The 19,911-nt window shown below is 45.5% G+C and overlaps 6 protein-coding genes across 7 annotated transcripts; 3 read left to right on the top strand and 3 right to left on the bottom strand.

Moving 5' to 3' along the window:
* The first annotated feature begins 2,414 nt into the window (after window positions 1–2,414).
* Window positions 2,415–7,210, top strand: BDCG_07438 (isoleucyl-tRNA synthetase). The gene is made up of 2 exons (XM_045423226.1): window positions 2,415–5,920; window positions 6,004–7,210. The coding sequence occupies exon 1, from the start codon at window positions 2,632–2,634 to the stop codon at window positions 5,695–5,697; it is 3,066 nt and encodes a 1,021-aa protein (XP_045278666.1). The 5' UTR covers window positions 2,415–2,631; the 3' UTR covers window positions 5,698–5,920; window positions 6,004–7,210.
* BDCG_07437 (uncharacterized protein) lies at window positions 5,033–11,510 on the bottom strand. The gene is made up of 7 exons (XM_045423225.1): window positions 10,616–11,510; window positions 8,761–10,544; window positions 8,251–8,700; window positions 7,608–8,191; window positions 7,378–7,523; window positions 6,812–7,285; window positions 5,033–6,746 (listed from the first exon to the last, which is right to left on the bottom strand). Exons 1-7 carry the CDS (start codon window positions 10,770–10,772, stop codon window positions 6,127–6,129), a joined length of 4,215 nt encoding a protein of 1,404 aa, XP_045278665.1. The 5' UTR covers window positions 10,773–11,510; the 3' UTR covers window positions 5,033–6,126.
* On the top strand, window positions 11,059–17,027 carry BDCG_07436. 2 transcript variants are annotated; one of them, XM_045423223.1, is made up of 6 exons: window positions 11,059–11,770; window positions 11,851–11,982; window positions 12,052–12,118; window positions 12,184–12,671; window positions 12,736–12,870; window positions 12,935–17,027. In XM_045423223.1, the coding sequence occupies exons 1-6, from the start codon at window positions 11,625–11,627 to the stop codon at window positions 13,014–13,016; spliced, it is 1,050 nt and encodes a 349-aa protein (XP_045282143.1). In that variant the 5' UTR covers window positions 11,059–11,624; the 3' UTR covers window positions 13,017–17,027. The 2 variants fall into 2 exon arrangements, with proteins under 2 accessions (XP_045282143.1, XP_045278664.1); XM_045423224.1 differs by having other exon boundaries at window positions 11,059–11,982.
* On the bottom strand, window positions 13,157–15,776 carry BDCG_07435 (uncharacterized protein; the record flags this gene model as incomplete). Its single annotated transcript, XM_045423222.1, has 3 exons — window positions 13,157–14,244; window positions 14,338–15,442; window positions 15,569–15,776. The coding sequence occupies 3 exons, from the start codon at window positions 15,774–15,776 to the stop codon at window positions 13,503–13,505; spliced, it is 2,055 nt and encodes a 684-aa protein (XP_045278663.1). The 3' UTR covers window positions 13,157–13,502.
* Window positions 15,822–18,381, bottom strand: BDCG_07434 (40S ribosomal protein S2). The gene is made up of 3 exons (XM_045423221.1): window positions 17,814–18,381; window positions 17,407–17,664; window positions 15,822–17,284 (listed from the first exon to the last, which is right to left on the bottom strand). Exons 1-3 carry the CDS (start codon window positions 18,078–18,080, stop codon window positions 17,027–17,029), a joined length of 783 nt encoding a protein of 260 aa, XP_045278662.1. The 5' UTR covers window positions 18,081–18,381; the 3' UTR covers window positions 15,822–17,026.
* Window positions 18,281–19,815, top strand: BDCG_07433 (protein sym1). Its single transcript, XM_045423220.1, has 5 exons — window positions 18,281–18,624; window positions 18,699–18,753; window positions 18,826–18,931; window positions 19,032–19,337; window positions 19,429–19,815. Exons 1-5 carry the CDS (start codon window positions 18,614–18,616, stop codon window positions 19,467–19,469), a joined length of 519 nt encoding a protein of 172 aa, XP_045278661.1. The 5' UTR covers window positions 18,281–18,613; the 3' UTR covers window positions 19,470–19,815.
* Window positions 19,816–19,911: the final 96 nt, after the last annotated feature.

The following is a 19,911-nucleotide window of genomic DNA, read 5'->3' as shown; positions in this document are numbered from 1 at the left end:
GATATATTTGTAATATTGAATTTAACAGTTATGAAAAGTTTCTTAATGTCTGTTAACACTATGACTTTATACACAGTAAATCTCATAACAATTTTCTCTAAGAACAGAAAAATCAGTGTCAGAAAGAAAAGATGAAAAGAAAAAGACTTACAATCTCAACACTGTTAAAGAGAAGAGTAATTCTCTGATATGAATAAATAATTATCTCATTATAAATATTTAAAATAAATGTAATAATCAGCATCTGTAACTGAGCTTCAGATAGTTATGTTATATATAGTCTTCATATAATAAATTATTCTGAGAGTCAGTAAGAAGAGTGAGAGTATACACACTGAGAAATGTGATTTATTAAGTCTATATAATATCTTCTTGAAACAAGAAGAGCTGATAATGAAAGCAGAGATGATAAAATCAGAAGTAGCAGAAGTAAGAATTATGAAAACAGAAGTAGCAGAGGCAGGAGAATCAGATACAGAGATAAGTGTAGAAGATTGAGAGAGAGTAGCAGAGAAAGAAGTAGCAGAAGAGACAGAGAGAGACACAGAAGACTCAGTTATATATAATACAGATAATTTCTTTATTATCATATTCTTCAAGTTCTCAATCAATAATTTCACATTGAGTTTACTATCATCAGTGAATGTAGATCTGTCAATATGTGAAAATTCTATATAAATAAAAAACAAACATATCAGCATCTGCATTTATATAAAATTATGTCAGAAAACATAATCAGAAACCTGCTGAGAAGGAAACAGTTAAAAGTGTATAAAAAGATGAAGAAGATATATCATTTATAATAGTACATTCTGATAATTATTAGAAGATAAACAAGTTCTGATCATGTTTTATAATATATTATACTTACTATTAATAAACTGTCTGATATAAGTACTACAAGAATGCTTGTTATAAAAATGAGAGATCATTGCTAGAAATATGTATAATATAATTAGACTGACCGTGTGACCGTGTCTGAGACCAGGATAGTCTCATTGTTAATTCAACAGATCCCATTACACGATTCTAACATTAGATAGTAGTCTTATACTGTCTCAGTGAGACTTACTGTCTACTCTTATCACATTTTCCAAATGAGACCATGATTTTCACTTCTCAATTTAAATTATTTTTATTGCTTTAAATGACTTTAAATCTCATTTAAGTGTTATCAAAAAGTGTTACTTTTTAAAAAATTAAAAATAGTCTAAAAAAAACCTTAAAATGTCTAAAAATAGTAACTTTATGTCAAGAATGAGACTAAATGAAATTAAATGAGATCACTTTCTCATTTTTTTCAAGTCATGATTTCATTTTGAGATCTGATATATAGTCACTTTGCATGTTTATTTAATGATTAGTCCCAGCAGAATTCACGCCAAGAAATGTATGAGACCAGATCAAATGAAATCAAATGTGAAATTTATGATCCTGGCGGCCAGTCTAAATATAATAGATAAACAGATAGAAGATGTTGAATAGAAGAAGAAGTAGTAATCTGAGATGAAATAATGATAACATTCAATGATGACAATAATAAAGAAAATGATTGAAGAATGAGAAAAGTTAGTGAATAAGTGATGTAATATAGTGAAAGTTTCTTTATAAGAGTGTACACAGAATGCTAGCTAAATCAGAAATAGATTACATGATTATAAACACTAGTAACACATTAATTCATATAAAGCTAGAGTAAATATTATAATTACATGAGTGTGACTGAATCTGATGAGAGAGAATGTGATTTAGAAAAATATATAACTGTCAGATAATAATATAACTGCTTCTGAACTTGCTTAAATGTAAAGAGATTATAGCAGCCACTAATTAATTTAGTATACAATATATAAGAAGCCAGTGTATATCTGTAATTATATACTGACTTAAGCAATCTTTGAATCACAAAGTGTTACTTTTTAAAAAATTAAAAATAGTTTAAAAAAAACCTTAAAATGTCTAAAAATAGTAACTTTATATCAAGAATGAGACTAAATGAGATTAAATGAGATCACTTTCTTAATTTTTTTCAAGTTATGATTTCATTTTAAGATCTTATATATGATTACTTTACATGTTTTTTTAATAACTAGTCTCAGCAGAATTCATGCCAAAAAATGTATGAGATCAGATTAAATGAGACTAAACATGAAATTCATAATCTCAGCAGCCAGTCTAACAGGAAATGATGATAATGAGAGAGAGATGATTCAGAGAATTCAGAAGAAATTAGATAGAGATATAACAGATTTCTAATAGAGAATAATTCTAGTGAATAAGACATTTTTTAGAATTAGTGATTATATAGATAGAAATCAGTGACATTGTCAATATAATGATAATTTTTTCCTGTTCATAACTTATTTACAATGATTCCACAGCTTATTCACCATTATATTAAGATTTACAGTTCAGTGATGGTGTCGGCAACTGGCACGGCGGAACAACCATAACCCGGTCGTATAATAAGCCTACGTTTTTCCGGTATGGATATCGGTAAGCTTCCCCGTATTCGGTAACTTCGTTTACTTAACTTTTCCCTCTCTGAGCAACTCTGGAACCGCATCTCAATTCCTAAATAAAACTCCAGCCTTCAACAACCAGGCCAAGATATGCTGCAATAACAGGAGCATGCCAGAGCTGTCACGGTCCCTTGTGCGATCCTGGTCGTCGACACTCAAACTTCCCAAATCGACCTTCCCCCCTCGTGTGTCGTTGACCGACCAGGTCAAGTACTCGGAGCGATGCACTAAGGACCTCTACGCCTGGCAACAACGCCATCGCCCCAATGATAACCGGTTCGTTCTCCACGATGGCCCCCCGTATGCCAATGGCGACCTGCACGTCGGGCACGCTTTGAATAAAATCCTAAAGGACATCATTTGCCGGGTCCAGTTGGCAGCGGGGAAAAGGATTGATTTTGTACCTGGCTGGGATTGCCACGGGCTACCGATTGAGCTGAAGGCATTGCAAACACAAAAAGAACTGGGGAGGCTTGAAGCGGGCGAAAATGGGAATGGGGTTGCTGCGGCGATTCGTAAAGCTGCCAGGCAGCTGGCAGAAAGGACAGTCCTGGAACAGAAGAAGGGTTTTCAAAAGTGGGCAGTCATGGCAGATTGGGAGGGTGTTTGGAAGACGATGGATAAGAGTTTTGAAAAAAACCAGCTGGATGTATTTCTGAAAATGGTGGAGAAGGGCTTGATATATCGGAGATTCAAGCCTGTGTACTGGTCTCCTTCATCGCGCACGGCACTGGCTGAGGCTGAGTTGGAATATAAAGATGATCACATATCCACAGCTGGACTAGTGAAATTCCCCCTTGTGTCAATGCCGTCTCAACTACAAAATATGCTACCACCAAATACCTCCGAGGTCTCCGCCGTTATTTGGACTACTACGCCGTGGACGTTGCCTGCCAATGCAGCCATCGCCGTGAGCCCTACTTTGGATTACTCTGTTGTGAAATCGGAAAGGCATGGATACCTCGTTATTGGCTCATCTCGGCGCGAATATATTCAATCGCTGTTACAAGATGATGAAATCACAGTTATAGGCTCTCCGATTCTAGGTTCTGAATTAGTGTCCAAAGCCACATATCGCCCGCTTTTCAAGGACGGCTCCGATCCCCAGCGCGTTATTGCTGCAGATTTTGTGACAGCAGACAGCGGTTCTGGCCTTGTTCACTGTGCTCCTGGACATGGAATGGAGGACTATGAGGTTTGCCAGGCTCACGGCATCACATTCCATACTCCGGTTGATGATGGAGGTTTGTTCACGGAAGCGGCAATGCCTTCGAACCCCTCGATGCTCAGCGGAAAGCCTGTACTTTGCGAGGGCAATCGAGAAGTTTTGAGATATGTGGAGAGCAAGGGCCAACTTCTTGCCAAACACAAGTATGAGCATAAATATCCATATGACTGGCGGTCAAAGCTTCCTGTGATAGTGCGCGCCACTGAGCAATGGTTTGCTGATGTTGGTGATATCCGTGATAATGCCATCCGGGCTTTGGAGGATGTGCAATTTGTGCCTGCAACTGGAAAATCGCGACTGGAGAGTTTCGTCAAAAATCGTAGCGAGTGGTGTATATCACGGCAGCGAGCTTGGGGTGTGCCGATTCCGGCCCTCTACCATCGAGAAACCGGGGAGGCAATTCTAACTCAGGAATCGGTCACTCACATCATGAAGGTTATCGACGAGCGTGGAATTGACGCCTGGTGGACGGATAATGAGAACGACCCTGCTTGGATACCTGCTGCCCTTCTGGAAACATCAGCCGGATCTGCCTACAAACGAGGAACGGACACTATGGATGTGTGGTTTGATAGCGGCTCTAGCTGGACGCAAGTGAAAGCCACCGCTTCAGTCGAAGGCTATGCGGCAGACGTGTATCTTGAAGGGACAGACCAGCATAGGGGGTGGTTTCAATCAAGCCTCTTGACATATGTTGCTTACAACCTGGCCTTGGGGAAGAACGCCGGCCTTTCTCGAGCACCATTTAAAACCCTCATTACCCACGGATTTACCCTTGACAAAGATTCTCGGAAAATGAGTAAGTCGATCGGGAATGTCATTAGCCCAAGTCAAATCATGGACGGGACGCTTCTACCTCCATTGAAGTTGAAAAAAATGAAGGGGCAGACGGAGAAGCCGAAGAGCCCTGTATATGACGCCCTTGGAGTCGATGCGCTTAGGTTATGGGTCGCTAGCAGTGATTACACCAAGGACATAGTCATCGGTCAGCCAGTGCTCAAAGCCGTCAACACCAATCTTCACAAATACCGGGTAACTTTCAAACTCCTTCTCGGATCTCTGCAAGACTTCGACCCAAGCCGCGCGGTTCCGCACGAGTCGTTACGCATCATTGACAGGATCGCGCTTCTCCAGCTTCGGAACCTCGTCACAACGTGTCAGGATGCGTACTCAAGCTTCGAGTTCTACAAGGTAGTCACTGCTATCACTAAATGGGCCAATTTGGAATTTTCCGCTTTCTACATCGAATCCCTCAAGGATCGCCTGTACGCCGATTCCCCGGATAGTCTGAGCAGGAGAGCCGCCCAGACAACACTCTGCCACATATACTACCATTTCCAAAACTTGCTGGCGCCTTTGGTGCCCCTCCTCGTCGAAGAATCATGGGAGCACACGCCGGAAACCATAAAAACCAAATTCGCACCACCTTTACAGCGCGTCATGACCAAACCCTCGCCAGAGTGGCAAAATGACAAATTGGAAGAAAGTTTCCCGTTACTGATGGCTATCAACACAGCAGTTAAAACCATGCAAGAAAACGCACGCAATAAAAAGGAAATGGGCTCCTCACTACAGTCATTCATCCACATTTCCGTCCCCTGTAGTGCTACCCAGGCGCCAATTTTTGAACAATTCGGCGATGAATTACAAGACCTCTTCGTCGTTTCCTCTGTCACAGTCGGGTACAATGATGCAGCACCCCCACCTGAAATTGAATATGCTGAGTGGAAATACAACTCAAACTTCGAGTTCCCTGGGAGCAGTCAGCGTGGGCGTGTTTGGATATATACCCCTCAAGCGATTAAATGTGGGCGATGCTGGCGATACCAAGTGCCCTTGGAGCCTAAGCAGGATGATCCGCTGTGCCAGCGGTGCGTCGATGCTATGGAGGAACTGCTGGGGGAGCCCCATGAGACTACTGGTGTAGCTTCGGCTAGTAGTAATTGATGCGGTGCGTATTAGTGTTGTTGGAATACTTTGCCGTTTTGGTTGGTAATATGTATGTATATAGACCCACTTGTAAAATAGACCTCGTTAAACTAAATCTTTTGGTGTTCGCTACTCTTAAAAGACGTTTCTGTAATGATTTGTTTCGCCAGGGGAAGGCGAAGGGCCTCTTCAGCCCATCGATAATAAAAACCGTAACTTGCATCAGCTCAATCAAGTTGAAGTAAGATCCAAACTAGCTGGACCTGTCTACCAATGATCATCCAATCTAGCAGATCCTCTAACTAAAAATATGGTTATATCTAGGCTCCTCCAGAGGGATCAGCAATCAAGTGGCATATATCTTTCTATCATTTAGACAAGCACGACGAATATCAACTGAAAACCCAAAACAAAAACGGAGAGGGTTGAGCAAAAGCACCCATCAAATCAATCATACCACCCATCCTGCAGTCCATCCAAAAACGCACTCTCAACATTGATGAAGCTCTTCCAATAATCCACCTCGAGTCTCCAAGGCTGGGTCTGGATGGCAAACGTTACTGCCGAGGTCAGCAGGAGAAGCTCCTCCTCATCTTCCGCAAGTATAAGGACCATATCTCGTTTGATCACAACCTTGTCGCGCAAAACTTTCTTGTAGGGCTCAAGCCGCTGCTGGAGGTTGTGATGCATGCTCCAGTCAGAGAACGGCATGTCCTTCGGAATGAAGCGCCACGACCATGCTCGTCCTATCTCATCGATGAACGAGGTCCAGAGACGGTTATCATAGCCAATCATCAGTGGGTAGAAGTGCGAGCCAGACCACACTCTGAGAAAGGAGAAGCGCGCGTTTGGTTGGCGAGCGGCGTGGGATTTAATCTTGTTACGTAGGAAAGGGATTGAGATTTTGGCCGGATCTTCGCGCCCAGGAGGCATGTGGATTTCATGCAACATATTGCGGAAGTCGATGAAGAGGTCGAGAGGCCGGTCCATTTCACGAGCAGCGAATGCTTGCCCTGGGATCTGGTCTACCGGTTCATAGCATAGGCAGATGACGCCCTCCTTGAACACTATATTCTATTAGCCTTGAAAAACTAAATGACTTCGGTTTCGCACTCTTGGCCGGTTAACTCACAGTGGGCAATATTGGGCCGGAGCGCTACGTCCCACTCCGGGGGGGTCTCATCTAAGAGGTGCGTCTGATTTTTCTGGCATTTCCCCGCAAGTTCATCAAACTCCTCAAAGAACTTATTGCCTCTGGAGGTGGGACAGCGATAACCTCTCCTATCTGGAAGTGTTTGGCCGCGTTCCGCCTGCCTGAAAAGCATCGACTTTCTAAGCTCGTCCCCTTCCGGACCGTTGTCAAAGAAAACATTTCCGGCTTGGAAAAATAATGAACTCATTAAGGATGCATATCGCGCATCTGCTTGTACCCTCGAATGAGTGCCTGGGTGGTAGTCCAGAAATACCAGCGGTTTCCACCAGTTTGCTACTGTTGCTGTCATGTAGGAGATATTTGTATCACATTTGGAACGGATCTGGAGGAGCTCGTTCCACTGGGAAAAGCCATGTGGCTCCAGATCCGCCCGGTGCCAGGCTTCCTTGAAAACTACAACGAGTCAGCAACAACTATTTCGTGCTATTTTGTGCTAACGAGTGGGGCGTGTGCATATTTCCGAAAATCATCGCTGTGCCACCTACTTTTGGCTTTCTGGCGCTCCAGAAATTCCATAAATTCAAGTCGCATGTCGTTGCCATCTTCTGGCCCGGGTCCGAATGTTTCCAGGAGGTCGTCTGCCTTTTCAAGTGCTCTGAAGAAATCGTCCACAATTTCACTTGACGGGTTCCTAGTTCATGGATATCAGCATGCTCCCTACGTTAAATAGTTCACGCTTCAAGAAAAGACACAGAAAGGGGTGGGAATATCATACGAGTCTGGTACGTCACCACCGTCCTCGCTCTCCTCGTGTCCACCTTTAGCTTTAGCTGTATCTTTATCCGATTCCTCCAGCTTACTCTGCCCACTTTGATTTAAGCTACTATCCGAAATTTCAGAACCCACCCACTCGTCCTCCTCATCGTCAGAATAATACTCATCAGAGTTAAAATCCTCGGAATTATATTCATCACTCTCGAGATCATAGGCGAAACGTTTAACATAATTCTTGATTCGCCCTTGTTCGAAATCTGTTAAGTTGTTTCTCATCGCCCTCATGCGATTCGACGTTGCCTCGCCCGTGAACTCTTCAGGGAAAAGGATAGCGTCCTCCAATGCGTCGGCTTCATTATATTTCATCTGGCTCGGCAAGCCTGTTCCGACTTTACCTTTAGAAGTGCGGAATCGAAATATTGTATCCTCTCTCTCATACGCATCATGGACACTTTCAGCCTGCTCTCCAGGCTTGATATCTCGGATCCGATAAGTTTTAGGGTCCTTGGTAACTGTTTTCAAATAGGGCGCGGAAGCCCCGAGAATTTGAGCTGGCCGAGTAACGCGGTGGGATTTGTATAACATCTATTAAACGTCAGCGAGGGTGAATTAAAGTGAATTACAAATGACAACACGAGACAAACCTCAATTATGCCGCCGTACAATGCCTCAAACGGCTCTCCGCATGTGGAACTCCAGATGTATACGTCGTAAAAATCATCAAAGCCAAGCCGAAAGGCCCGTCGACGCTCCATCTCGTTGAAGAACGCCTCATCAACTCGCTTAATTACATTCCATGGAGCCTGAGAACCCCGCCTATGGCCAATCTTTTCGCGGAAGAGCCAGGCATTGTCGTCTGGGGGCTTCACGAGTATTTTGCCAGTTTTACCATCCCGGACGACGAGCATCATGCGGGAGGCTTGCATTGATACATATTGAAGACACCTGCGAGTGACAGGGTTGCTACGTTTCATCTGAGCGCATATGTAATTTCTCCCCTCCCGAACAACATGGTTCCTGCGGCGGCCTATGATCCTTTCCTCGCCTATTGTCAGTGAACTTGCCTTGGATTCTATGTAAAATGGTATGAAACCCTAAAAAGCAGTTGAATCAGCTCTTATATTCTCTTTAGCAAACGGGGAACGCAAACTTACCATTTTGAGAAGGGCGCTATGCATGGCATGGCTCGTAGATAGTAACCATGACGGTGACGGGAAGTAGTTATAGCTAGCCAGGATATTCAGTTCAAAGAACTCTTCCCATGATTTGCAAAGTTCCACGGCTCTGAAGAAATTGCAATCTTTTGCGATGATGCTAAAATGCAACCAGCCCCCGCGGGACATGGACTTAGTGCTAGGGTAGTTGTAAATATGCCGGCCGCAGAGTTTGACTCGAATTTTCTGTTGAATACGACTGTCCTCACTATCCAATTGCCCAAAGTCAATTGCTGAGCCCTGTCCCTCTCCTGCACCACCTGCATCCAGGGTTTTCTTCCGCCTCTCTCGCTTCGCGGATATTTTCTTCTCTCGCTTTGATTGCCATTTATCAGGGATATTATGCCGTCGATGCGAGCGGCGAACAACCCAATCATCGTCAGTATCATCGTCATCCGACTCCGGTTCCGGCTCCTCTTCTTCATCAAAATCGGAAAACTCTGCACTATCAGTGTCACCGCGAGCGAAATCCGCACACGCATCACGAATATCTTGTAGCTCTGGCTGCTCCAGTTTCAAACATATATCCCTCAGGCCGTTTACGGTCACGTCAGGATCATTAAAGAAGTCGTTAATTGTAGAGGAGCGTAGAGCAGCTGGCAGGAGAGCAGCATTCCCCAGCAACAATCGGCAAAAAAGGTAGTTCTTAATCTCCGCTATATCATCCAATAGGTGGTCAACTTCATCAGCTGGGATAGGACAGATCCGATCCGACGTGACTTCCGGATTTTCAGGCGTGCCCTTCATCAGAAAAACAGCACCATCAAGTTTCATTCCTTCAGTAAGTCGGGCGCCCATCTGTTCACGGCTTTCGATATTTTCGATGTTTGAATCAGAGTTTCCAGTACATTTTTGGCCAGTCGCCAACCTCGTTTCCACCTCCGCAGCGGTTGGATGATTACCCTTGCCCTTTTTGCCTTTCCTCTTATTTTTAGAAGCGGCAGTAGGAGGCATTTTCTGTGTAGCTGCTGCGTCGTCTTCTTGGGTGGAAAGTAACACTGTATCCGTACTGTGGGTATCATAGTTATTATCCAGTTGCTGTGGCACGGCGCCATCCCCCGCACCAGTTTCCTCTGGGTGCGTGTCTATTAGCCAAAGGAAGTGCTCGATCAAACTAATATAAGTGCCACGCTCGTTGTCGAGCACATCTTCAATCGGGTCCCAGGATTCTGCGTCTTGTGCAACTCGCTCCTCGTACACCTTTTGAAGAAAGTCATCCTGTTGTTTCTTCTGTTCTTTTATACGTAGTTCACGCATACGCCGGTCAACTTCCTTCACCTGTCTCCTAAAGAGTGCGGCCTCTCTTTTAATTTTCTTCTTCTCATTCTCGCGCATTTTTTCTTCCTCTTCCTGGCATTTGGTTGTCCATTGGAACCACTTGCGTTTCTTATACAGTACCTCTGCGGTTCGGCGAGTGACTCGTTCCAAGGCCGTGGCAACAGTTACCTTTTGCTTTAAAAGAGCGTCTAGATATTTCTGGTGGCCGTAGTCCATGGCCTGGGCGTAGAAATGGCCATGATGGAGTTTTCGGGCTTTGATGACACGGTCAAGCAAACGATATGTCTGTAGCAGGTGGTCATGGATTTCTGAAAGTGCACTTTCATTCCCAAGGTCGTCAAAGAAGTCATTGGCAAGTTTGGCCGATCTTTTAGCCAGTTGTTCAGGCGGACAGGAACGAAGCTCATCCAACTTCGCGTTTCTAGTTTTATAACCCATATAGAGGCCTATACATACATCATCTCAGATGGGTCATCATATTATATATTATTTTCCCAGGCATGGATTTGCAACATACCATGACACTGTCTAGAGTGAAAGGGACAAAACAGGCCATTAGAGGACGTTGCAAGAGCCTCACAGGGCTTCTCATCCACAAGGCTTAACGCGCTGCACTTTTTGTCGCCATTGTCCACAGAAGCAAACTTCTCAAGATCCCTACTTAAGGTAGACATAGGATTGATACTGCAATGCTAGATGCAAGCTACCTTGGTGGGGGGATAAATAAAGTGAGGAGCCAACGAAAAGAGCCACACCAAGATGGTTCAGATGTAGTCATGCATATACAAAATCAATATATCGAATACAAATTGCAATTAAGCAAGTAAAGAACGAATTGTATCTCCAGGCAAGTATCTAGACATGCCTGCCTGTGTCTCATTGCGATAGATGTTGCAATGCGTTGATGTGCGCTAAAAGGTGGAGATGCTCTGGTCCCGTGACTTCGCGATGGTCGACCTCGTCTTTTCTTCCTTCTTCTTTTCTTCTTCTTTTCTTTTTCTTTATCTTCATTCGGTTTTCCAATTTCACGGATATCTCCTTTTCCCTCCCGACAATCAGACGTTATTGTTAACGACGGGGCATGCGATTGTAATCCGCCTTCCCCTCTATATGAGGAAACCACTCAACGGCTTTCCATAGTTTTATGCTAATCCAGCCTAGCCTGGGTCCGGATTTCTCATACTCGCTGTTCCTCAAATGATAGAAGACTCCAAACAGCTGGGAAATGGAACATCCAATATTCGGATTCTTAAGATCCTCCACAATCATTTATTCTTATCGAGTTTTCCAGCCGAACCTTGAGAAACCAACCTCGACGATGACTAACCGTTTCAAGGTTCTGTGTGCTGCCAGGAATGGCCCATGACAGGTTACCCTTGCCAGCCTTTTGAGCTCGTCCGATTGGACAGCAACTAGCTCAGCAATGACGAAGGTGCCGTGACAGAATGAAGAGCATTCCAAGGAACCGGTTTTCATGCAACATTTACCTCTGCAGCCTCCATACCTGCGCTGCATAGGAATGATGTATGACGAGTCTGACCTCACGATGTCTGACCTGCCATTGCCTCAATCGCCATCCGCCTGGTTTTGCCTCCATCAGTCCAAGAATCTCTATCTCTATATATTTACATATATATAATCAGGCTCCAGGCTCCTGCCTTTTATGCCCAAGGTGTTTATATCTTTTTACTCTATTATCTCCATATAACTATTATCTCCTCTTTTTAACTTCTGGAAATTGGATATCGACAGTTCGCCCGTCATGATTGAACCAACCAAACTTGATGCCTTCAGGCCCCTGTCTACAGTCGGCCCGATCCCGACTGTTATCCCGAACGAGCCAATCTTTCAAGAAATAGGCGGCACGGGCCATCGAACATTATGGTGCGTCTACTTCACGAAGATAAAAAGAAAATAAATAAAATACAGCACGTATCCTAATGATTTTACTAGGGTGGTTGCAATCCTTATGCTACTGTCCTCTCTTATTTTCTATATCTTAGCTGCTCGAGCACCGGTTGTAAGTTTCCCTTCAGAAGACTGGATATACATAGAGAATGTCCAGCTAACAAAGCTCACTCCCAGCAAAAACGCCTATTCCACGTCCTTGTCTCGTTAGTGACGACCATATCCTTCCTCGCTTATTTTGCGATGGCCACAGGCGGCGGAAAGGCGTATAACCATGTTATCATCCACGAGCACCACAAAAAAGCCCCCGATACCGTCCAACATATTTACCGTGAGGTGTACTGGGCGCGATATGTGAACTGGGGCTTGACGTTCCCAATAATTCTCATCATCCTGGTTCTTCTGTCCGGAATGAACGGAGCCAGCCTTTTGGTTTCCATCGCTGCGAACCTTGTCATGGTTGTGACTGGGGCCATCAGTGCATATGGAGGACCCACTGGTCGGAAATGGGCATGGTATACGATTTCGTGCTTGGCATATCTCACAATCGTGTATCAAATCGGATTCAACGGCCGCAGGGCAGTTGCATCAAAGGATAATAAGACGAAAACGCTGTTTGGGTCGCTCTCTGGCGTTGCGCTAGTTGCCTTGCTGGTCTACCCAATGTAAGTGTACAATAATAAACTTCACGTCTGGAAAAGAGACCGATGTTAAAAAAAATTATTTCAGAATCTGGGCTGCTTCCTCAAACGCTCGTCGCATGAGTATTGACGCCGAGGTCGTTACCTACGCCATTTTGGACATCCTCCTTCAGGGCCTTTTCGGATACTGGCTCCTCATCTCCCACGATAGCATGTCAGCCTAGTAAGTTATTCTTATTCCTTATGTTTCATCAATGTCAGGGTGTGGAGCTTACATTGCCGCGAAGTTCCTTGAATATGGATGGATTCTGGGCCCGGGGCGTCGGAACTGAAGGAACCATTCGAATCGGTGATGAAGAGGGATCCTAAGCGCCAGTATTTTTACGGACGTGAAGCAGGCTCGACTATTCGTGCCCACTAATTAAAATGTCCCGACGAACATCGATCTCGGGCGATATCTCTTGTATGCAGGCGCGGTAAGGCCTTCTAGGAAACTCTGACTAACCACAGGGGGCTTGACTGGTAGCCAAGTCTCCTCCACTCTCTTGCTCAATTCTCTTTTTTTTGTTTTGGAAGAATTATATGACAATTTGGAAATCTTCTCGCTTGTTTCCAATTGGTTGCCATCACAAAAGTACGTTTTGTGAGCATATTTGTCTATTGACAAGCTTATTTATGGTGCATTTTAAGGTATCTTTGGAAAATTGCTTAGCTATCGGTACCTAAATCGTGTCATCATGTTCAATATCTAGCGGGCTTAGCTATAACAATGAGAAATGTTTGGGAATCCGTTTTGTAGCTATCTGATACGTGCAACGTGGTGAGTGGCATGTAGGTGGCTACCAAGCGGATTAGTCAGCGCCTAGCCTTCTTCAGCGACGAAAACAACCTCCGCCGCTGCTGTGGTTTGACGTCCTCCTTGAATATATCCCTCGAATCTGCAGCGCATAGCATGTTCCCATCTATCTGCTTACCCTTACCCTTGTGCGTATTGTCTGCAGTTGCAGAGGATTTGGCAGCACTCGTCGGACTGCCCACAGACGCGTGAGGATTGGGATAGGAGAAATTCGGCGTGGCCACAGCGGTGTCTTTATGCGGAGCCGCTGCTTTTGATTTCCCGGCCGTTGTTACTGATACTGCTGTCGCTGTTGTTGTATTTGCTGCTGTTGTTATTGCTGTTGATTTTACTGAGGATGCTGAACAATATGCTGGCGTATGGCTCGCGAGCTTCTTCCTCTTTGACCAGTGGTCAATCAGCTTGATCTCGCCATGCTTGACCCGTCGAGCAGCGATAGCCTGTTGAGACAGAAGTTTCGGCCAAGAAACAACGACTTGCTCGCGCATTCGCTCCGGCAATGTAAAGCCTGCATCGACACAATCGTTCTTGAAACTGATCAAGCGGAGGCGGTGCGGGTTAAAGAGATGGAAGGGTTCCGCGTCGACGACAAAACCGGTGAGGGTGAGTTTAACAACTGGTAGTAGATTTAGGGTGCTTCCCATGCGAGCCGCGCGAGCCTTTGCGTGCACAATGGCGTATTTATCCAGGTATTCGCCGATACCGACTCGGCGGTGCAAAATACCTTTTCCATCGTCGCCACTGAAAGAGGAGAATATAAACACTCCTTAGAAATACTTTCTTTCTAGACTATTTTTGGAGACAGCTATTTGTTGAACACAAATGGCAACTTACTAGTATGAGCCCTGCTCTCCGTCGGGCTTTCTCTGTTGAACCCAGCCCCCCTTAATGTATGGCCACCCAGAAAAGGCGCGACGAATGCACGGCTCCAGCGCCATCTCCAGCTCCAACGTCTCAAGACCAGGGTTTAACCAAGCAGCCTGCCAGATGTACTTTTGGTATGATTGGCTCATCCCGGCGAGTTTCAAGAAACGCAGATTGCGGAAATTGCACAGCGGTGCTATCGCTTCGACAGGGAGTATGTCATCGTCATCATTGTCATCAGTGTCATCATCGTCCGAGATGGTGATCTCGTACTCGTCGTCAAAGGGGTTGAGTATTTCCTCCTTCGCTTCTCCCTTGCGCTTCTCACTTTCGTCCTCCTTTTTCATTTTACCTTTCTCGTTCCTCTGACCCTTTATTTGCTCCTTGCCCTTTCCCTTTTCTTTTTTCCTGCTTCCCATTACAGCCGGCCAGAAAAGATCAAGATTCAAGGTGTCACAGTTCAACTCGAACCGATTCCAGCTCTCACCACCCATAAACAAGTGGACAAAATCCCCGCTCCAGCCACTGTCAGTGGGCCGGCGTGTGGCAGTGGGCATAACCCCAGCCGGAACAGTAGCGTGAGCCAAATGGTTCGACGAGTGCAACGATGTCACTTGATTTCCAGCTCCAACAGCCGTGCGTTTCTTGCCGCTGCTGCTTCTGCTCCCAAACGCAGAACGCAGTAACCCGACGCTGCTGCAATTGATACTATCCCCATCCTCAGCGTCCCCACCATCATCGGCCTCGCGCGGGTTACGAAAGTGAATATTTCCCGCAAATTTCTTTGCTGGAATTGACGCGAAGTGTTCTTGTGCTGACATCATGCTTGCCGGTGCTGACGGTACAGGTGTGTTATCGTCGATGTTTAGGTTAACTTTTGGAGCTGGCCCGAGTCCTAGACACGCTGGAGCATCACTCATGCTACAACGCCGCTGCTTCTTAGAAGCTGAGGTTGAAATTGAAATCAACGTGGGTTCTCTTCTGCCGCTCTTTCTCTCCGGGCTCGTGCTCGCGTCCCTCATGTCTGATATGGTGATTTTGCTCCACGGGAAAGGCAGCAAGGAGCTTGTTGCAACTGTATTGTTTACCAATTAGTATCATGGACGGTATATATACTCTACACTTCAAGAAAGTAGGTGGAAACAACATGGTGCACGTCATAGAGTGAATTGAGTCGTATGCTTATATCAAGAGTACATACTCGACTGTCTCCTGGTTTCCGTGTCTCCGGCTCTTCCCCCTTTCTCCCTCCTTTTATCTTTATCTTTAGCTTTGGCCCCAATGTCGAGGTTGGGGCTAATACGATTCGTCGTGAAATCGATGTGGGCTCCATCGCCTTTCTCATCACCATCATCATTCTCATCGCTCGAGTCGCGAAAGAAACTCCTCCCTGAAACGTACCACGCCATGCTTATTTGACGGCCCTTGCTATGTCTATGTCACCTATGCTGGTTGTGTGTTGATTTCGAGTGAAGCTTTTATGGGTGATGTATGACAACAAGCATCGAAGGCAGAAATGGATTGCATCGAGCTAAGTTGAGTTCCAAAGAGCAATACATGTTCAGGGTGAATGGGTGAAGGTGTTGCTATAGTGACTTGCTTCTCCAGAGCTGGCATGTTGTTGTTCTGCTGGCGATGAGATGCGAATAGAGAGAAATCCTATATACATTCTGTTCTTCCATTTAAGAAATACTATCAAAATACTTCATTCTCATTGACTCGAAGTGACTAATTAACTATCCCAATGGCATATAGATGAATCCGCCTGCAATCGCAATATATGTTCCGTTCATAGAAAAAAAGGAACCTGAGATACATGTCGTACGATACGTATAGACGCACCATCCTTTGTCTGCAGAAAAGCTCATAGGATTCATTCAGTACAAACTGCTTAGACATTGTCTAGTTATGAATTCGCGGGGTCATATCCGTTGGCGCATTGCATATAACCAACCAACCCCTTGAGAAGAACAGATATCTAACCCATCAGCACTTGCAGCCCACTCCTCTCTCCGAAATACCATTGTCTAAATGGAAGCGAGATACATTCTGTCTCTATTTCTATCAGGGAATCCAATTTGTCTCCACGCTTGAAAACACAGCGCAGTAGCCGCTCGTAAAGGGGGCCAGCCGGGTAAGGGCCGGTTTGGCATTTGAGAGGGCTGCATGCTGATAAACGCAAAATGGTTGTCTCGCAGACGGTCTTAAAAAGACATATTTAGGCGTAAACAGGCAAAATAACCCCTCTCTGAAAAGCGCTGGACTCTGGTTCTCCTTGAATTGCATACGCTCGTTTGCCGAGGTGCGGAAAATTTACCAAGTTGAGTCGCTCCTGTTAATCGACCGTTGTCTGTGTTGCTCGGGAGAAGCAGAACGGGTAAACATTCATCTCCCAAGGTATACATATATATAATATCGAAATGCGTATCGCAAGAAGGGAGGGTAGAACACCAAGAAGAAATTAATTTGTACCCGGCTACTTTTTGTGGAATGCGTAGTGTACCTAATCAAATGCGATCATTTCTTCATCTCATGGAATCGTTTTTTTCAGAAATGTAATTTTATCCACATCCACGAAATTTCGACTCAATTGATAAACGAATCAATTAATTCGTAAAATGACATCAACGCAAAAAAACAAAGCACAAATAAGAAACGCCTAGTACTTCTTGCCCTCTCTCAGCACATCAGCAAACTCGTCTAGGGGACTTCTGATGAGTTTGGTCTCCTTCCACAGGTTAGGTGTTAGGAATCCGTAGGTGTTGGCGACAGCGACGAAGGTGGCTTTCAGGGTATTTTCGAGGGTCTTGGTGGAGCCGGAGGAGGAGGTATAGATGTCTTCGACACCGGCGAGCTGGAGGAGGCGCTTGACGGCTGGGGAAGCGACGAGGCCAGTACCACGGGGGGCGGGGATCAACTATTTTCATATAATGATTAATATCCATAGATTTACACCCCTTGATTTGCCTTTTTTTTCTTTTTTTTTTTCCCTCTTCACCCAAAATCCGATGTGATTGAAAGAATAATATTAAAACATACCCGAACAGTGACGGAACCGCACTTTCCGCTCTCCTTTGTGGGGAGCGAGTGAGGCTCACCGAGGTTGGAGCCCCAGTAACCTCTGCGGACGGGGAGAACGGAGAGCTTAGCGATGATAATGGCGGCACGGATGGCAGTCGCTACTTCTTTAGAGGTCTTGATTCCGAGACCAACGTGTCCCTCTGAGTCGCCAATGACAACGATGGCCTTGAATCGTGTGCGTTGACCGGCACGGGTCTGCTTCTGGACTGGTTTGATCTATAGATATTTACCATTGGATTAGCTATTAATCCATTTCAAGTCTCCGTCTTCTCGAATACAACCCCCTCCCCAATATATGCAGCTGGACATCCTCCCCCGAAATATAACTTCTGGGAATAGATATATAGATATGTAGATATATATACCTTCATAACCTCATCCTTCAGCTTGGGCAGGAAAAAGTCGACGATCTGGTATTCCTTGATGGGCAGCGAGTGCAGGTAGATCTGCTCCATGCTGCTAATCTTGCCGGCCTTAACGAGACGGCCGAGCTTGGTAACGGGCTGCCATTCCTTCTCGTCGCTCTTGGGGCCGCGACGGCCACGACGTCCTCGTCCACGGCCACGGTCACCACCACGGTCGCCACGCGAGCCGAAACCTCCACGGGCACCACCACGGGGAGCGTCAGCCATGATTAGTTGAACGAAGCTGGATTTCCGACCGAACGAACAGAAGAATTGGGAGAAGGGCGGGGGAGTTGGCGGTGGTGGGAGGTTGGATTGTTGTTTCGTCTCTCGTCGTCGTCGTCGTCGTCGTCGACCTTCCCTTCAGAATTGCTGCCGACAAACACACAGCGAAGGAACAAGCAGCGGGAGGTGTGATGCTGAGTCAGCGCGGCTAAGCGAGTTGGGCGAAGAAGTTCTGGAAAAACCCTAAGCCCTAAACCCTAAGCCCTAACGGAGCCGCCAGGCAGCGGATGCAGGCCGTGACAATACGGGATTAGTCACCCGCCAAGACTCACGATCTCCACCTCCCCTGCCAAATGCGGAGGCTCGGAGCTGCGGGTGGAAGAGTTGGATTTGGGGGAAGTTCTGGGGAGAGAGAATGCATCATAGAGACCACAGACTCCAGAGCCATGATAGAATATATAGCTGGGTGAGGGATTGAGATTCTATATAGTCATTCTTTGATTGTCTGTCCTTACTCCAATTGCTTTGATTTTAAAATGTTGCAGTGGTAAGTCCTCAAGTCTAGTCTAGATAGCAGCGGACCCTAGTGGCTACGGACAACCCATGCTAATAGTCCTCTAGGTATCATATTCAACTGGCAAGGCGGCCGCTGATTACCCAGAGCATTGGGAGCGCTGTACGTGTTTCAAATCTATGTCCTCATCTCAATCTCACGCTTGAGTAATTGACTCTTCTCTGAGCTATCTAGATCCTCTTCGGTGCTGGAGATGTCCTCGCCCAACAGCTGGTAGACAAGGTCGGCCTGGAGCACCACGACTATGCCCGCACTGCTAGAATGGCCTTGTATGGCGGCGGTAAGCCTGCATCCCATCCACCACTCCTTTTTCTCTATGAATCCTTTGGAGTCCATTTATCCCGCAAGTCAGTCAGTTGCATGTTCTAACAAGATCACAGCAATCTTCGGCCCCGGCGCCACGACCTGGTACAAATTCATGGAGCGGCACATCGTCCTGCGCAGTCCTAGACTCACCATCGCCTCGCGCGTCTGCGGCGACCAACTCCTCTTCGCCCCAACACACATGTTCCTCTTCCTCTCCTCCATGTCCATCATGGAAGGTAACGATCCGCTTGAGAAGTTGAAAAACAGCTACTGGTCCGGTTACAAGGCGAACCTGATGATCTGGCCGTGGGTGCAGGCGGTCAATTTCACACTGGTACCGCTGCAGCATCGTGTGCTGGTGGTCAATCTTGTTAGTTTGGGTACGTAATATCTTTTATTTTGTCTGTCAGAGTGGTTTAATGCTTCTCCGGGGATCCATTGAATATTCTCGTCGACTAATGGAATAAACAGGTTGGAACTGTGTCCTGAGCGTCATCAATAGCCGGAAATAGATTTTTATACTTCATTTTTAGATTCTAATGGGGAGGTTATTCATCTTCAGTCTTATTTGGTTGCATCTCTCACTTGGGCTGAGACAGTTTTGTTCTCCCCGTTCAATATCTATGGGCTGGCTTTGCTAGGAGGAAGTTATGAATTTATCTATAGATTTGCTATTGCACAGGCGTCAATATTTTGCTGTTTGTCTGGATCTAACTATGTACCGTATTTGTCGATTCTTGTTTAACTGCTCTACATATATGTACTTGCCTCCTGAGAACATTTCTAGAGACTTGGAGAGGGCGATAGCATTAAATCCTTTAGTTCATCTCAATAAAATTGATTGATTAACCTTCTCAGCTTCAGTAGGGTCAATATTAAATAAATATCTTGTTCTGTCCTCCGCATATTCAAATAAATAGTCAAATGGTTGGGGGTTTAAATATAATAGTTCAA

This window comes from Blastomyces dermatitidis (genome assembly GCF_000003525.1).
Source record: "Blastomyces dermatitidis ER-3 genomic scaffold supercont1.8, whole genome shotgun sequence".
NCBI classification, from domain to species: Eukaryota; Fungi; Ascomycota; class Eurotiomycetes; order Onygenales; family Ajellomycetaceae; genus Blastomyces; species Blastomyces dermatitidis.
This window is presented reverse-complemented; position numbering and strand designations above follow the sequence as displayed.

Coding starts and splice junctions, on each gene's coding strand:
- BDCG_07438 (XM_045423226.1), top strand. CDS start 2,632: ATGCCAGAGCTGTCACGGTCCCTTGTGCGATCCTGGTCGTCGACACTC.
- BDCG_07436 (XM_045423223.1), top strand. CDS start 11,625: ATGACGAGTCTGACCTCACGATGTCTGACCTGCCATTGCCTCAATCGC. Junction 12,119..12,183: donor TAGCTGCTCGAGCACCGGTT/GTAAGTTTCCCT, acceptor GCTCACTCCCAG/CAAAAACGCCTATTCCACGT. Junction 12,672..12,735: donor GCCTTGCTGGTCTACCCAAT/GTAAGTGTACAA, acceptor AAATTATTTCAG/AATCTGGGCTGCTTCCTCAA.
- BDCG_07434 (XM_045423221.1), bottom strand. CDS start 18,080: ATGGCTGACGCTCCCCGTGGTGGTGCCCGTGGAGGTTTCGGCTCGCGT. Junction 17,665..17,813: donor TGAAGGATGAGGTTATGAAG/GTATATATATCT, acceptor AAATATCTATAG/ATCAAACCAGTCCAGAAGCA. Junction 17,285..17,406: donor GCGGTTCCGTCACTGTTCGG/GTATGTTTTAAT, acceptor ATATGAAAATAG/TTGATCCCCGCCCCCCGTGG.
- BDCG_07433 (XM_045423220.1), top strand. Junction 18,932..19,031: donor AATGGCCTTGTATGGCGGCG/GTAAGCCTGCAT, acceptor ACAAGATCACAG/CAATCTTCGGCCCCGGCGCC. Junction 19,338..19,428: donor GGTCAATCTTGTTAGTTTGG/GTACGTAATATC, acceptor TGGAATAAACAG/GTTGGAACTGTGTCCTGAGC.
- BDCG_07437 (XM_045423225.1), bottom strand. CDS start 10,772: ATGTCTACCTTAAGTAGGGATCTTGAGAAGTTTGCTTCTGTGGACAAT. Junction 10,545..10,615: donor TCACTCTAGACAGTGTCATG/GTATGTTGCAAA, acceptor ATGTATGTATAG/GCCTCTATATGGGTTATAAA. Junction 7,524..7,607: donor GGTGGTGACGTACCAGACTC/GTATGATATTCC, acceptor TCCATGAACTAG/GAACCCGTCAAGTGAAATTG.